This window comes from Loxodonta africana, chromosome X (genome assembly GCF_030014295.1).
Source record: "Loxodonta africana isolate mLoxAfr1 chromosome X, mLoxAfr1.hap2, whole genome shotgun sequence".
Classification (NCBI taxonomy): domain Eukaryota; kingdom Metazoa; phylum Chordata; class Mammalia; order Proboscidea; family Elephantidae; genus Loxodonta; species Loxodonta africana.
Window position 1 is genome coordinate 140,178,715 of NC_087369.1, and position 16,378 is coordinate 140,195,092.

The window sequence follows — 16,378 nt, forward strand, 5'->3', positions numbered from 1 at the left end:
CCAGCCCTCTAACCCCACAAAGATTACTAGATACTTAGGTCATTATTTCTAAGTGTCACTATTAGAGAAGTTGTAGAACAATAGATTATAACAGCTATTTGTTCACTTTGTGACCAGCCATTATCAGAAATAAACGTTTTCATTGGCTAACAGATTTCTGTTATAAGGAGGATGAATTTTCCTTGAACTCGAAAATTACAGCACGTTTAGATATGGGTACAGGTAACTGTTAGACATGTTGCCCTATCCATAATCTGTAGGGCCTTCCACACCTAGACTCATGCTTGACAGAAACACTGTTATTCACAATCCTACAGCAGCTGTTCTCAGCCTGAGCTCACTTCTACTTCTCAAGGGGTCCAGCTGCAGAGTCACGTACTGTACCAACTGGCCACAGTTATTTTATTCTGTCTTGGGGAAACTAGTTTATTTATTGGTAGACTTGTTTGGTAATAATAATTTATTGAGTAATTTTTATATGCTCGGCTCTGTTCTAAATACTTTATATAATTCTCACAAGATAGCTATTATTACCTGCGTTTTACAGGTTGATGAAATTTTTACAGTTTCAGAGAGATAAACATTTCCAAAAACACCATCAGTGATAGAGCTGGGTCTGTCTAACTCCAAAAGCTATGGTTCTTCTAATGCCCTGTCCTGTTTCTCTAAGGATGCTTTGTCCCTGCCATCAGTTTTATTTCCTGCCTCTTTTACAAGTCCTAGGCTAGTCCTCCTCCAACAATACATTTCCATTTCCACTTCTCCAGTGAAATTAAGAACTGGAAGTGGTTACAAAAGATCATTCAGTGGTTACCTGAAGAGAAAGTGCTGCCCATCCTTGTTTGGTGATAGGTCACAAACATACACGGGGTCAAAGCGTTACTAAAATTTCTTAGATCGCACTAGGGAAATATCTAATTATACTAGCCATTGAGGATGAAGCATTGTCAGAGAATGAAACTTGCTCATAAGTAACTTGAACTCCCTTTTCGGGAAAAAGACTGGTAGAATGTGTAATAAATAGAAATAATTTGTAAAAAAAAAAAATTTTTTTTTGGCAACTGGAAACTGCACCTATGATTTTTATCCTTACAAAAATACCTTTTTTTTTTTTTTAAGGGTGACCAATCCTTTAAGGCTATCCATTATTTATAAAATTCTTTGTAATAAATTCACTCCACTGCTTTTTATTCACATAGAATTATTCCCTAATGGATGTTCAGCCTTCAAGAAAATTACTCCCAATATAGATGAAGAAGGGGCAATGAAAGAAGATGCTGGAATGATGGATGTCCATTATAGTGAAGTAAGATTCCAGGAATCGCATTAGCAGTTATATAATTTAACTTCTTAAAATGTATTTATATAAAACAGTGATTTACAATTAACTTAATTCTGAAGGTTAATGAACTTTTAAGCATTAAAATTGCCCAGGATAAAGATGTCCTGTATAGAATGTAAAGCCTGTCTCTGGAACTATTCCCATTGCCTGGTTTTATAAACAGCATTTACCATCCTCAAATCATCCCAGTAACCAGATCTGGGTCAATTTACTTGGGGGAAAATTTTTTTCCATAAAAAACAGAGTTAAGAGTCTGCCACTGCCCGGCTCTGCTTTTAGCCTTCTACTATCACTTACTTACTGATTGTCCTTCTGGGTGATCTGAGTGTGACACAGCCCACAGAGACTATCGGGTCAGTTTGGCCTATCAGTACCTGGGATAGGGCATCCCTCTGGGGCCCAACCCATTAAAAACCCATTGCTTCCAAAAAAAAAACAAACAACAAAACAGAGTTAATATTGTCCTTAACTTCAGTTGAACACAGTATGCATGAAAGTATTTTAAAAAGGAAAATCTCTGCTTTAAACTTCCCATGGATAGGAAACAGCTTCAGCTGTCAATCAACAAAAATGTATTGAGCACTCACTTAGGATCAAGGCTCTGTACTTGGTCATTTAAAACAAAAACTCAGTTGCCATCAAGCTGATTCCTACTCATGGCAACCCCATGTGTGTCAGAATAAAAATGTGCTCCATAGAATTTTCAATGGCTGATTTTTTTTATAAGTAGATGGCCAGGCCTTTCTTCCAAGGCACCTCTGGGTGGACTCGAATCTCTAACCTTTCGGTTAGCAGCTGAGCACGTTAACCATTTCCACATGGTCCATGATCTCCAAGGTCTACCTGAAGAGATAATATACCTATACAAAATGAAGTAAAAGCAAGACAGTGTCATGTGAATGATACAGACACTAGGTGCCATGCATAGTCAAAGGTAAGAGAGATGCCTTTTAGCTGAGGTATGACAGAGGAGTAATAACTAGAGAAGGGTTTGAAGAATGAGAACACCCTGAAGGCATTCTAGCAGAGGAGGAGAATAGCATGGACAAAGAGTAAGAAGTGGGAAAGTAGAAGGCATGTTTGGAGCGCAGTGAGTGGATCCTTTTGGCTAGATCAGTGGGTTCACAAAGTGAACAGTAGTACTTCAGGCCATATTTTGAGAAACTTGGTTCAGGCTTTATTCAGTAGAATGTTGAATTGCTGTTAAAGCTTTTTGAGCAGAATAATGACAAGACAAAAGCAAGGAAGTAAGAAAGGTCATTTGGTGGCAATGTGAGAGATGTATTGGAGGTAGATGGATAAGGAGCTGGAGGCACCAGGATAGTGACAGATTCAGGAAACACTATGAAGAAAGGAGGAGACCATCCTGACTGTGAGAGGGGAAAAGTCAGTGGTGTCTCTGAGATTTTGGATTTAGATATTATGGGAAAATGATGCCCGGATGGTTTGCAGGGAAGATGATGAATTCCATTTTAGATACGTGTTAAATTTTAAGTGAAAGGTTATTGAAAGGGAAATAACCATCATGCCATTAGAAATGCAAAACTGATTCTAAGGCAAGGGATCCGGATTGGTGATATACATCTGGAAATCATATCTATGTGAGAACCAAGGGAGAGTGAATCTAGGAAATATCCAAGAGAATATAGCAAGTGAAGATCAGAGAAACAAGGGCTGAACCACAGAAAAGTTCACCAAGAGTAGGAAGCAGGAAAAAAAAAGAAACACAAAAGCAGAGCAATCGAAGGGGTTGTCGTCCTGTAGAAATCATTTTTTTAAGTTATATTAAGAAACATATGAAGCAATCAGATTAAACTTATAGTGACATACTTAATATTTTATGAATGTATATTTAAAATACAAGCAAATCTCAACGCTGTTTCAGTTAGCCAGAAGAATAAGTCTAGAAGCTTTACCTACTATTTTTATATGGATCTCTCTCCTCATCAGTAAAATAAGGACAACAGTGCTATTCTGGTGACTTCACAATATATGAGAAAGCTCTTTATAAGTCATTAAGTGCTATGTAAATGTCAGGCTTTGTCATTGGCAGTAAGGTTTCTTAAAGGCAAGTTGGCTTCCCTTTACCCCCAGGACCTAGGCGAATAGATGTTTAATACATGTTTGCCGAATTATCATAACAGAGAATCAGGAAGCCCTGGTGGCATAGTGGTTAAGTGCTACAGCTGCTAACCAAGAGGTTGGCAGTTCAAATCCACCAGGTGCTACTTGGAAACCCTATGGGGCAGTTCTATTCTGTCCTATAGGGTCGCTGTGAGTCGGAATCGACTCGACGGCAGTGGGTTTTGGGTTTGGTTTTTTAACAGAGAATCATGATACTTGAATTTTAAACCCAACTCAGTTTTTGACTGTGAAGCCTCGGATAAGTTAATTTACTTTTCTGGGCCTTCATTTGCCTTCGATGATTTCCCAAAGACTGACTGCCAGTTTTTACTGGCTAACAACAGGAAGTTTTAGAGAATTTCTGAGAAATAAGTGTTTCAGCGCAACTGGAGTTACATCCTTGACTTCTAAACAGCAGCTTCAGCTTGTTCAAAAAATGACCTGGAGCCTGGTCCTTTTTTATACTCTAAAGGAGAGGAGTAACATTTCTTACTAGTCAATAACTGTAATTAGTTTTCTATATAAACATCCTTGTTGGGATTATTTCTATATACTTTTATTTGATGTGTACAGATAGAATCATGTTTCAGTTTATATAATAATGCTGCCTCCTCATGCCCTAGCCAATGGAAAAAAACTGACATTGATTTACAAGTTATACTTAAATGAAAAATACAAGTTCTTGTCCATTTATTGCTTGTATTTAAATATGTGAGTTAAAACATAATAATGAAATTTATTTTGTTTTTTTAAAATGTATTTCTGACTTTTGGTTAAGACCTCTGGCTACTGACCAAAAGGTCAGCAGTTCAGATCCACCAGGCACTCCTTGGAAACCCTGTGGGGCAGTTCTACTCCGTCCTATAGGGTCACTATGAGTTAGAATTGACTCGACAGGCAACGGGTTTGGTTTTTGTTTGTTTGTAAGATAAAATTAAAACTAACATGCAATAAAATGTGTACACTTTAAGTGAACAGTTCAGTGAGTTTTGACAATTGTATACACCCATGTAACCTACCACTTGACAAGTTATAGAAGTTATCATATAACTTGACAAATCTCCAGAAAGTTCCCTTGTGCCCGTATCCAGTCAGTCTCCCCACTACTATTTGATTTCTATCACCATAGATTAGTTTTGCCTTTATTTTGAGGTCATAAAAATGGAATAATTTGTACATACCCTTTTTATCTGGCTTCTTTTGCTCAACCTAATGTTTTTGAGATTCATCCATGCAGTTGAGTATATAAAAAAATTTTTTTTTCTTTCTCATTACTAAATAATATTCCATTGTATTGATAGGCAATTTGTTTATTTATTCTCCTGTTGATGGATTTTGGATTGTTTCCAGTTCGGGGCTGTTATAAATAAGGCTGCTATAAACATTAGTGTACAAGTTTTTACGTGGACTTATGCTTTCATTTTTTGGGGTAAATACCTAGGAGTGGAATTGCTGGATCCTAGGGAATATATATATTTGAAGGAAGTTGCCAAAGAGTCAAAGTGTTGGACCATTATACACTCCCACTACCAGGGGATGTGAGTTCTACTTGCTCTGCATCCTAGTCAACACTTGTTATTGTTTGTCTTGTTTTTTTTGTAACCACCTTAACCCAAAAAACCCACTGCCATCAAGTCAGTTCCCAATCAGTGACCCTATAGGACAGAGTAGACCAGCCCCCATAGGGTTTTGTATACATAGGAATCACCTGGGGAATCTTGTTAAAATGTAGGTACTGATTCTGTATATCTGAGGTGGAAATGCAAATTCTCAGCAGGGGGTAGAACCGGAAAGAACTAGCTCGAAGCCCTGCTACAAAGCGCATCTCTCTAAGATAGAACCAAGCTGTAAAACTTAGGGATAGCATCAATAATTGGTTGATCAGATTATGGTTCACAAAATAGTTTGTTTTATAGCAGCTATTATAATTTTGGCAGGGTTGAACTGTTACTTATCATTCTCACTAACCTTAGGCCCAACTGTCAGGAAGAAAGCATTCTTTACCAAAGCAGTATCATTTTAATAAACACCTAGATCACTAACAACAGCTTGAAAATGTCAAATTTTCTTAAGTCTCTTATATGTAAATATAGTATTAATATACGGGAAAATAATGGACATTTATAGGCTTAGTAGAATTTACGCTGTTAGACATTTTCAGACATACACAATTTGAAGCAAACGATTATTTCCTTTTAAAAATACTTCTCAATGTGTTACCATTTGCAAGTACAGCGAACATCTCTATTATGAGAATAAACAAAATAAGTAGACATAGTTTAGTATCGTAAGCATTCATTTCAGATTTTTAAGAATGTACAGAAGGGGTGTATTTGTGTGACTACATTTTCTAAATCAAACACTTCAAATATTTGAAGTATTTTATTTAGAAAATATAGTCACACAAATACACCCCTTCTGTACATTTTATTAAACTTAATATGTTCTGTTAGCTCTTTAATACCTCAAACTGGTACAAAATTTATTTGTACAAAACTTTAAAACTATACGTTTTAATTAGATTTTTCTTTTAACTCAGGAGATTTTGCTGGAGTTGTTAGAACAATGTGTGGATGGCTTATGGAAGGCAGAACGTTACGAAGTCATTTCTGAGATTTCCAAGTTGATCATTCCAATTTATGAGAAACGTCGTGAGTTTGAGGTAGGCAATTTAAACATTTTGGTCATTGGCCTATATATTTTATTTTGGTCTTGGAAAAACCAGTAATATAGTTGCATTGCTGTCTCTCTACTGTGTGCCCTCTTAATAGAGGGTAGATTATGACATTTGTATTTTATCATAGACTGTAGATACTTAAGTTAGTATATCATTTTGACACGTTTGTCCCAATTTGCAATGCTGTTAAATCCGAAGATTAAAATCCTCTTATAGTTATATAAAATTTCCCAATGAAATTCAGTGTAAAATAACCCAAAATAAAAATTGACGTTTAGATTAGACCAGTGTCTTAGTTATCTAGTGTTGCTATAACAAATACCACAAGAAAAAAAAAAAAAAAAAAAGAGGGTGGCTTTAACAAACAAATTTATTTCCTCGCAGTTAAGGTGGCTAGAAGTCTAAAATCAGGGTGCTATCTCTAGGGGAAGGCTTTTTTTTCTCTGCTGTGGGGGAAGATCCTTGTCTCTTCTGAGCTTCTGTTCCTGGGCAATCTTCATGTGGCTTGGCATCTCTCTTTCTCCTTCTCTGCTTCTTGCCTTCTGCTTTAATCTTTTTTATATCGAAAAAGAGATTGACTCAGGACACACCCTATACCAGTCATGTCTCATTAACATAACAAAGACAACCCATTCTCAAATGGGATTATAATCACAGGTTTAGCCGTTAGGATTTATAACACATATTTTGGGGGGACACAATTCAACTCCATAACATTCTACCCTTTGTTGTTATTGTTGTTACATGCCATCGAATCAGTTCTGACTCATAGCGATTTCTCTCTTTGGCCCCCAAAATTCATATCCTTGCCACCTGCAAAACACATTCGCCGCATCACATCATCCCAAAAGTCTTATATCAACTCCAAGTCCAAAATCTTATCTTCTGTATCATCTAAATCAAATACGGGTGAGACTTTAGGCATATTCCATCCTGGGACAAAATTCCTCTTCATCTGTGATCCTGTGAAATCTAGACTACAAGTTATCTGTTTCCAAAGTACAGTGGTGGAACAGGCACAAGGTAGACATTTCCATTACAAACAGAAGAAATCGGAGGAAAGAAGGGATTACGGGTACCAAGCAAGTTCAAAACCAGCAGAACAAACTACATTAGCTCTTAAGACTTGAAGATAATCCTCTGTTCTCTGAGACCCTCTGGGCAACGGCCTTGCCCTCCAGACTCCAGGTGTTGGTCACACTCTCTGGATTCTGGATAGAGGCCCTACCCCTCAGCTTTGGGCAGCAGCCCTATTCCTTTGGCCAAACTGAATGGTAGCCCCACACTGCAGAACCGAACTGATGAAGATCTGACTCTTTGAAACCTAGGAGGCTGTGGCTCTCCCCTTTGAGACTTTACAGGCTGTGGCCCCACCGTTTGAGACCAAGACAGCTCTGCTTTGGTGCTCCTTCCAACAGTTCTGCTGATTTCCAAGCTGCTCCAGGATTGATCCCTTTTCTTTTCTTGGAGGACAACAGATACAGCTCCTTTGACCTGTTTTCCTGCCGTAGAATTCCAAGAGGCAGACAACATTCTTTCCTTTTATTCTTTCTCTGTCCTCTTCAGCCTAAGCCGATGGGTTTTCTGCTGTGGTAGTTGGTTAGATCCATCAGTCACAGGCTTAATCTCTTTAACAAAAGATTGTGTAGCCACATACTTGGAGAAGATTCTGGGACATGTGTCCTTAGTTCGTACACCAGAATTTTTCAAATACGTAAGTTTTGTTTTCACTTTACATAGTTCATTTTTAAGACCATCTGTTTCATCTCACATTTCACTGTAAGTGGAAAGGAGAAACCACACAGCCCCTTTAAGATCTTGCTTAGAAATCTCCTCAGCCACATATCCAAGTTCGTTCCTTATAAGTTCTATCTTCCACCAAACATTTGAACATAATTCAGATAAGTTCTTTGTCACTCCATAAAAAGCATGCCCTTCCTCCATTGCCCAATCCCATGTTCGTCGTTTCCTTGTAAAGCCTCACCAGAAGCACACTTAATGTCCACATTTCTAGCAACATTCTGTTGCTGGCACCATATGTGTTCTCTAAGATTGTAGAGACTTTATAGCTTTCCTCACTTCCTTCTGAACCCTCACCAAAATTGCCCTTGACATCAATAATTCTACGAAATAGTTTTTTCAAGACAGTCTAGGCTTAAAACTCTTCCTGCCTCTACCCATTACCCAATTCCAAAACCACTTCCACATTTTAGGTATTTGTTAGAGCAGCACCCTACTCTTCCGGTACCGACCAAATTCTGTCTTTGTTATCTAGTGCTGCTACAAAAGAAATACCATGGGTGGGTGGCTTTAACAAACAGAAATTTAGTTTCTCACAGTTTAGGAGGCTAGGAGTCTGAAATCAGGGTGCCGCCTCTGGAGGAAGGTCCTCGTCTCTTCTGCTTGAGCTTTTCCTTGAGCTTCTGCTCCAGTGCGATCTTCATGTAGCTTGGTATCTCTCTTCCCCCATCTCTGCTTCTCACTTGCTTATTTAATCTCTCTTCTATTTCACAAGGGATTGACTCAAGACACACTCTTCACTGATCCTGCCTCTTTAATATAACAAAGATAACCCATTCCCAAAAAGGATTATAACCACAGGCATAGAGGTTAGAATTTATAACATATTTTCAGGGGACACAATTCTCAGCCCATAACAACCAATGGTTCTCAAAACATTTTCAACCAGCAACTTCTCTTCTCCCAAGAGCTAAAACATCAGCATTGCCTTTGCTAAACCTTCCCCCAACAAAAGCTGTCAAATTACCATTTTGCCCAGGAAAAAGGCATAGATGTGATTCTATTCACAATTCTGTGGGGAGATTAAAGATCTGGCAAATAATAATGGGGAGGTAATAAGATGCTGGTAACAGCCCTATTATGAGAAGCTTTCTCAGTGTTGGCCTGCCAGATGAAACTGTTGATAAATGGTAGTAAATAAGGGTAGTAGTATTCTGAACAGCTGTTGTCCCCAGCATTGAAAGAAATTTTACACACTCAAGTCTCTGGTTCAGTATCATAATTTTTACCCCTACTGTGTTTCGGAAAGATGATTTAGGATGCAGGGCATTAAAAAAAAAAAAGGCATAACAATTTAACCTTAAATATAAAGGCAGGCAGTCTTTGTTGTTGAAGAAGTTTCCAAGAATGAAAACACATACACTTAATATTATCTGAGTAGTGTTCTAATCTCTGCTCTAAGATGGCTCTGCTCAAACTCACTTTTCCTTCCCAGGTCTGGGTCCTCCTCTCTTTGTCATCCTTTTAGGGCATGCCTGAAAAATCATAGTGGCATTCAGGTGATTATGTTAAGGTGAGAGTTAAATAATTAAGTCTAGGTCATATAGATGTCTTGTCTCATAGGCTATTCTTTGCCAGGAATTGCCATTCTTCTATCCAAGGATTACATCCTAAGAACCTTTGTAAAAGTTTCAAAATAAAGGCCCCCATTTTCTAACTCTTAGGGTTAAGACCAGGCTATTAGAACCTCATGTTACTACTCAACCAACCAATGAAAGGGAAGAAAGAAAACTGTATCTTCTCTGCACATTAAAGGAAATCTGCCTCAAAAGAACTCTTTAAAGTGTTGAAAAGCAAAAAAGCAAACATGTCACTTTGAGAACTAAGGTGTGCCTGACCCAAGCCATGGTGTTTTCAATCACCTCATATGCATGTGAAAGCTGGACAATGAATAAGGAAGACCGAAGAAGAACTGATGCCTTTGAATTGTGGTGTTGGCGAAGAATCTTGACTATACCATGGACCGCTGAATGAACAAACAAATCTGTCTTGGAAGAAGTACAACCAGAATGCTCCTTAGAAGCAAGGATGGTGAGACTGTGTCTTACATACTTTGGACACGTTGTCAGGAGGGGTCAGTCTCTGGAGAAGGACATCGTGCTTGGCAAAGTACAGGGTTAGCGGAAAAGAGCAAGACCCTCAACGAGGTGGATGGACACAGTGGCTGCAACAATGGGCTGAAGCATAACAACGATTGTGAGCATGGCGTAGAACCAGGCAGTGTTTTCGTTTGTTGTATATAGGGTTGCCATGAGTCAGAACCAACTCGATGGCACCTAACAACAACAACCTTGTAAGAGTGTAGGAGTGTATGTAGATTTCCCAGCATTCTGCTTAAAGTCAAGTAATTGTTTCGAAGACACTGATGCATAATTTTTCTGTGTATCTCTATGGGATGAGCTGAAACGTGTCAGAGATAGCAGCCATAAATGTATGGAAATTTTCCCCTAGAACTGAGATCAACTATAGGAGATAATATGTAAGGTATTTTAGAGAATGAACTTTTGCTTCTGTGGTACCTTTTTCTGGGTGTGCAGAAGAATTTTTTTTTTGAAATGTCAGTGAACTTGTATGAAAGCTGTCTTCGTTAAGGCTTATGTAATTTTGTAGCTGTATTTTATTTTCATCTCCAAAAATCTTTGCACAGATTGTCTGTTCTCATGTCTTACTACTTGAAGTCTCATTTTTGTTTTCCTTTCAGTTAAGATAAATCCGATATATAGAAAATAGTCAGTAGCAGCTGAATATTAAAGTATAAGTTGCCATTGAGATATGAATCAAATGAAGCATGGTATTTTAGGAATGCGGCATTATTTGGCCATTTTAAATTCTAACCTTAGACCTAAGTTGTTGAGGACTTCTGTCTAATGTGACAAATCAGGGAAGGAGATAGGGAATGACCCCACCAAAACCATTTCACAAAGGAAATATTGGTGGTGTTTTTTCTTGTGCATTTATCTTGAAGGCATTTGGGAATCTTCCAAAAGACGAAGCTAATTTTGTGTGTTCTCATTTTTCAGAAACTTACTCAAATTTATAGAACGCTTCATGGAGCTTACACAAAAATTCTGGAGGTTATGCAAACCAAAAAAAGACTTTTAGGTACTTTCTTCAGAGTTGCCTTTTATGGCCAAGTAAGTATGGTCTAGTTCATAAAGTTGTTTTTCATTTTAAACATGCACGTTTGAATTATTAGATTAGTATACCAGCAGTTATTGGGTCTGAGTTTCTGTCTAGATAGATTGCCTATCGCGACAGCAGATAACCGCTTTCGTAAGTGTAAACTTCACTTGGGTTCCCATCTCTAAATCCATTAGGTCAGAGTACAACATATAAGATTTGAATTTTTTATCCATTTCATTTTCTACTAAGCCTGTTAAAGTATTTATTTAATATCAGGTAGAGCTTTTAAATTAAAACAAACAACAGGTATCAGGGAATGAGAAAAATCTGGTATGGAAATCTGCAGGCCAGTATTTGTATGACAATGAATTTGGAAATCCTCTATTTGAAGCTAACAGGGTGAATATATGCATATGAATTTTGATAATATTTTCTTCTTTAAAAACAGCATCAAAAATATTGCTAGTTTCTTTAGTAGGTTTTCTTTGAGTGCTATGTTTGCTGCTACTATTTAAAAATCATTGTGTGCTTAACTTTACAATAGTCCTTTTTTGAAGAAGAGGATGGAAAGGAGTACATCTACAAAGAGCCGAAGCTTACCGGCCTCTCGGAGATTTCCCTGAGACTTGTTAAACTTTATGGTGAAAAATTTGGTACGGAGAATGTGAAAATAATTCAGGATTCAGACAAGGTAATACATGCCCTGCATTTTGAAGTCATCATTTGTTAGTTCTACGCATGGTACCTTGCCCCTGACTTCTCTTTTTAGCTGGCAATGGAGAAGTGTAGAAATAGAGCCTGCCAGATAGTGAATGGAACAACAGAGGCTTTGGAGTCAGAGAGACCAGGATTCACAGCTCCATTTTCTACCACTCACTAGCTGTGTCAACATGGAGAAATTACTTAACCTCTCTGTGCCTAATTTTTCTCATTAGTAAAATGGAGATGGTAATAATGCCTACCTCATGGACTTGTTATATGGATTAAATGAGTTAATATATGGAAAGTGATTAGTAGAGTTCCTGGTACATAAAAAATATTCAACAATAATAATAGAGGCTAGCATGCTCAATACAAGTTAGCTATTATTGTAAACCCTGTTTTACATCATAATTTTTATTACATATATCATGATCAGAATCATCTTGGAACACACATTTTATCCTGAGATATCCTTAGTTCAATGATAGTGACTGTCATTAAATCTGCAATGAACTAGGTTTAGGAGAGGTGCCTAGGGCCTTGTCGAAGTAGGATTTTTATCAAGGGCCCCTTCCTTGGTTGAACCCAGCCAGATTAGTCGTGCCCAATAAGACTATTGAGGGAGCCTGGAGTCATACAAACAAGTTTATTTTGCCAGCAGCTAACAAAAGGAGACAGTAAGGGCTAGAACCTTTAGAGAGACTGTCTCACTGATTTGTATATGAGCCAAGTATTTAAGGGTTTCATAGGGGGTGGAGGGGAAGGGGTTTTTAAACATGTTTATTCATGAGGTTCTTGGAGGGGAAGGGCAAAGATTCCTGAGAAGGGGTTGGGTTATGCAAATACAGATGCCTACACAGGATTTTTTCAAGATGGAAGCCCTTCAGTTCCCCTTGACATAAATTGTTATGGGATGTGACACAGGCGCACTGGGTCCCTTTGTCACTGCGCCCTCTTTGGCTGGCACGGGAAGGACAGCGGTTGTTTTACTCTGCTCCTGTGGAGTCCTGCAAGAACTATGAAAAAAAAAAAGAAAATTTTTCTTTTTTTTTGTAACAGTTTATTTGCAACATTTTAGTTCCTACCGCCCCTCAGCCCAGTACCTCTTGCTCACAGGGGACTGTGTGTTCAGTTCTGATCGCCACGGGGTAGGCCAGGTTGTTTACTCAACTCTCTGTCCTGCTTGTCTTTTTCCCAGCCTATGTGCAAAAAGGCGGGAGCGGGGGAGCCCAACTGGTCCTGCTCTAACTTAGTCCTGCCCCAATGTCTCAGGATGAGAAAGGTTCCAGCAAGAGGAGCCCTTTCCTAGGAAATCCATAGTTCCCTATAGATAGAATTTTGAGAAAGCACAGTAGTAATACCTAACGATCCTTAGTTGCCAGGGGTGTGTCCAGGATGAGAGCTGATTTTTAAGGTAGGAAGGACCTGTACAGTTCAGGATTGTAGGCCATGGGCTATTGAGTGACTCTGATGTCGCATGGTGTTATGCAAAGCACTCAAAAGCTAGGGTAAAAAGCCCATGGCAATGATAAAGACATTTCATTGTCTACCATGAAAATAACCTCTTCACCTTGGCGACTTACCCGTATGTCAGTTGAAGACCATGGTGCTTTCCTCTGGTCCCCTTCCTCCATATTAATGTAAGTAGGATTAAGATAATGCAGCCAAAAATACTCGTCCTTACAATGTCAAACACTGCCGGTAGCCGTACAAATTGGTAAACTTTTCTGTACGGCAGCTGGTTATTATCTATGAAAATCCTTAAAAACATGCAACTCCTTTAGCTAAGCAACTTCTAGGAATTTATCTTTAGAAAAAAAAATCAGAAAGATACACATAGTCTTAAATACAAAGGTGTTCATTTATAATAGCGGAAAGTTGGAAAACAACCTAAGAGTCTGTTAATAAGAATGGGTCAACCAATCTTGTTTATCCATTCATCCATTAAAAGTCATGTGAATGACTATAATACTGAACTATAATAACTGTATTTTTAAGGAGTCAGATTACAAGAGAATGTTCAGCATGATCTCAGTTTTGTAAATAGAAAAAAAGATTAGAAGGAAATACGTGAATAAAGGTCATTCGGGGTGGTAGTATTACAGTTTTTATTTTGTTCAGGCATTTCTGTAATCTCCAAATTGGTTTCTGTAACTTCTTTATAATCAGAAGGAAATGATATTTCTTAGAAAGAGCAATGGTCTCCTTCAGGTGTGTATTCAATTGGGGATATAATTATGATGACAGTGTTCTTAAATTGGTCTTGAAAGAATAGCTTACCTATGCTCTCTTTTCCCTTTCATTGAGTTTTTTTTTAAAAAATCTTCCGTATTTCATAGGTAAATACCAAAGAACTTGATCCAAAATACGCTTATATCCAAGTTACTTACGTGAAGCCCTACTTTGATGACAGAGAACTCACAGAAAGAAAGACCGAGTTTGAAAGAAATCATAATATCACCAGATTTGTTTTTGAGGCTCCTTATACTTTATCAGGCAAAAAGCAAGGCTGTATAGAAGAACAGTGCAAACGCCGTACAATCTTGACTAGTAAGTGAGACTGCATGTTAACCTTATGTTTGTCTTGGTCGTTTTTAATACACACAGATAGCAGCTGGCCAGCAGGAAAATGTAACTGAAATCTTGATCATTGATTGTTCTGCTGTTCAGTCACTAGTTTGCACAAACAGGTCCGTCTGATAAACCATAGTTTTCCCATATGTAATTCATGATTGCTCAGCGGTGTCTCATAAAGGGTATTTTCTTTTTAATTTGGCTGTTTTAACACGTGATTTTTTTTTTAAGATAGTAAATCAATCTTAACTTTTTAATAGCTTCAAACTCGTTTCCCTACGTGAAGAAGAGGATCCCTATAAACTATGAACAGCAGATTAATCTCAAACCAATTGATGTTGCTACTGACGAAATAAAAGATAAAACTGCAGAGCTGCAAAAGCTTTGCTCCTCTGCTGATGTGGACATGATTCAGCTCCAACTCAAATTGCAGGGCTGTGTTTCTGTGCAGGTATGTTGGTCACCAAACATGTATTAAATATTTCTTGATATTTCTCTTGGCTTACATAAGGGCAGGGAGCAAGCATTAGTTGTAATTGCGCGTTATTTTTCTTACAGCGTGCAAAAACCTGGGCATTATTTTTTATTAAGTTAATAAAGAAATTCAGTTGATTTCTAGAAATTGTGTTATGTCAAAGGACTTTACAATAAATTCCTATGACTGCAGCCAAACCCTATATTTATATATCAGAAATCATTAACTAAATTATTAAAATGTTATCTTTACAGGTTATTTGCTTTAGTTAATGATTTCCCAAATAAAATTGTAATAAGAATAATAAATATGATTCTCAGATACGGGTCTTTTATATGTGTGTGTGTTTTTTTTTTTTTTTTTTAACAAAAAAGAGAAATGCAAAAATGATTTTATTACATTCTGACAACTCTCATTTATTTTTTCTTTTTATAATTTAGGTCAATGCTGGTCCATTAGCATATGCAAGGACTTTCTTAAATGACAGCCAAGCCAGCAAATATCCACCTAAAAAAGTGAATGAGCTGAAAGACATGTTTAGGTAAGCGCTTTGTAGTCTTCAGATTAGACCACAATTCTTTTTCTACGTTTTCTTCTTTAAAAAAAGAAAAATATTCCGCAAATAATGTTGTGGTTAGCTGCCGTCAAGTTGGCCCCTGAGCCGTGTTGACCCCTTGCGCAACAGGGTCAGATCGTTGTGATCCATGGGGTTTCACTGGCTGGTTTTCGGTGGTGGATCACCAGGCCTCTCTTCCTAGTCCGTCCTAGTCTGGAAGCTCTGCCGAAGCCTGTTCAGCATCATAGCAACCTGCACACCTCCACTGACAGACCGGGGATAGCTGCACTTGAGGTGCATTGCCTGGGAATCAAACCTGAATCTCCTGTGTGGATGGCAGGAATTCTGCCACTGAACCACCACCGCCCCCCACCGCCAATAATACTCTTCTTTAAAAAGACTTTCTTAGCAGACTGTTCTCCTTTACAATATTTAAATGACATCCTATTGGTACTTCAAATAGTGAGGAAATGTGTGATCTCTTTCATGCTTCGGGGCATTAATAATGCCCTGGTGACCCAAGAGAATGAATATGCTGACTTACCATATTTTACGCAAATAACGTGCGCGTTATTTGTTTTTTGCCAACCACTCAACCCCCTCACACATTACTTTCCTAGGAACATTGTACACGTTGTGTGTGCATGCACGTCACTCACACGGACACTTTATTTGCAAAAAATATAGTACTTGATTGCTTTGGATATTTGAAGTGACACAAACACAAGCCTACATTCATTAAGTGATTTTCTTCATTGCCTGACTGACCTCATGTTAGAGCATTTCAGACCACATATGGTAGAAATAAAAGTGGGACTGGAAGGGTTGCATAGGCTTGCTCCTATATCATGTCCTTACTTGGAGTTTACCAGTCTAAGGAATGTAATATCTTCAGTGAGCATCTCTGTAAACTAAGGCATGTCTGAATGTTCTTGCACTAGACACGTTTTGTTTAATATGTAAAACTATTTTACATTCAGAAGGAGAGGGAGATTTGGGTGAAAT

General features: G+C 38.0%; 1 protein-coding gene across 4 annotated transcripts in view; it reads left to right on the plus strand.

Moving 5' to 3' along the window:
* DOCK11 (dedicator of cytokinesis 11) overlaps nucleotides 1-16,378 on the plus strand; it is a 192,733-nt gene that overhangs the window by 166,479 nt on the left and 9,876 nt on the right. For all 4 annotated transcript variants that reach the window (XM_064278710.1, XM_064278708.1, XM_064278709.1 and 1 more), the window contains 7 exons: nucleotides 1,200-1,306; nucleotides 6,006-6,128; nucleotides 10,964-11,077; nucleotides 11,611-11,757; nucleotides 14,108-14,318; nucleotides 14,603-14,793; nucleotides 15,258-15,358. In XM_064278710.1, the coding sequence (XP_064134780.1) occupies nucleotides 1,200-1,306; nucleotides 6,006-6,128; nucleotides 10,964-11,077; nucleotides 11,611-11,757; nucleotides 14,108-14,318; nucleotides 14,603-14,793; nucleotides 15,258-15,358 (994 nt within the window). The remainder of the gene's footprint in view (nucleotides 1-1,199; nucleotides 1,307-6,005; nucleotides 6,129-10,963; nucleotides 11,078-11,610; nucleotides 11,758-14,107; nucleotides 14,319-14,602; nucleotides 14,794-15,257; nucleotides 15,359-16,378) is intronic.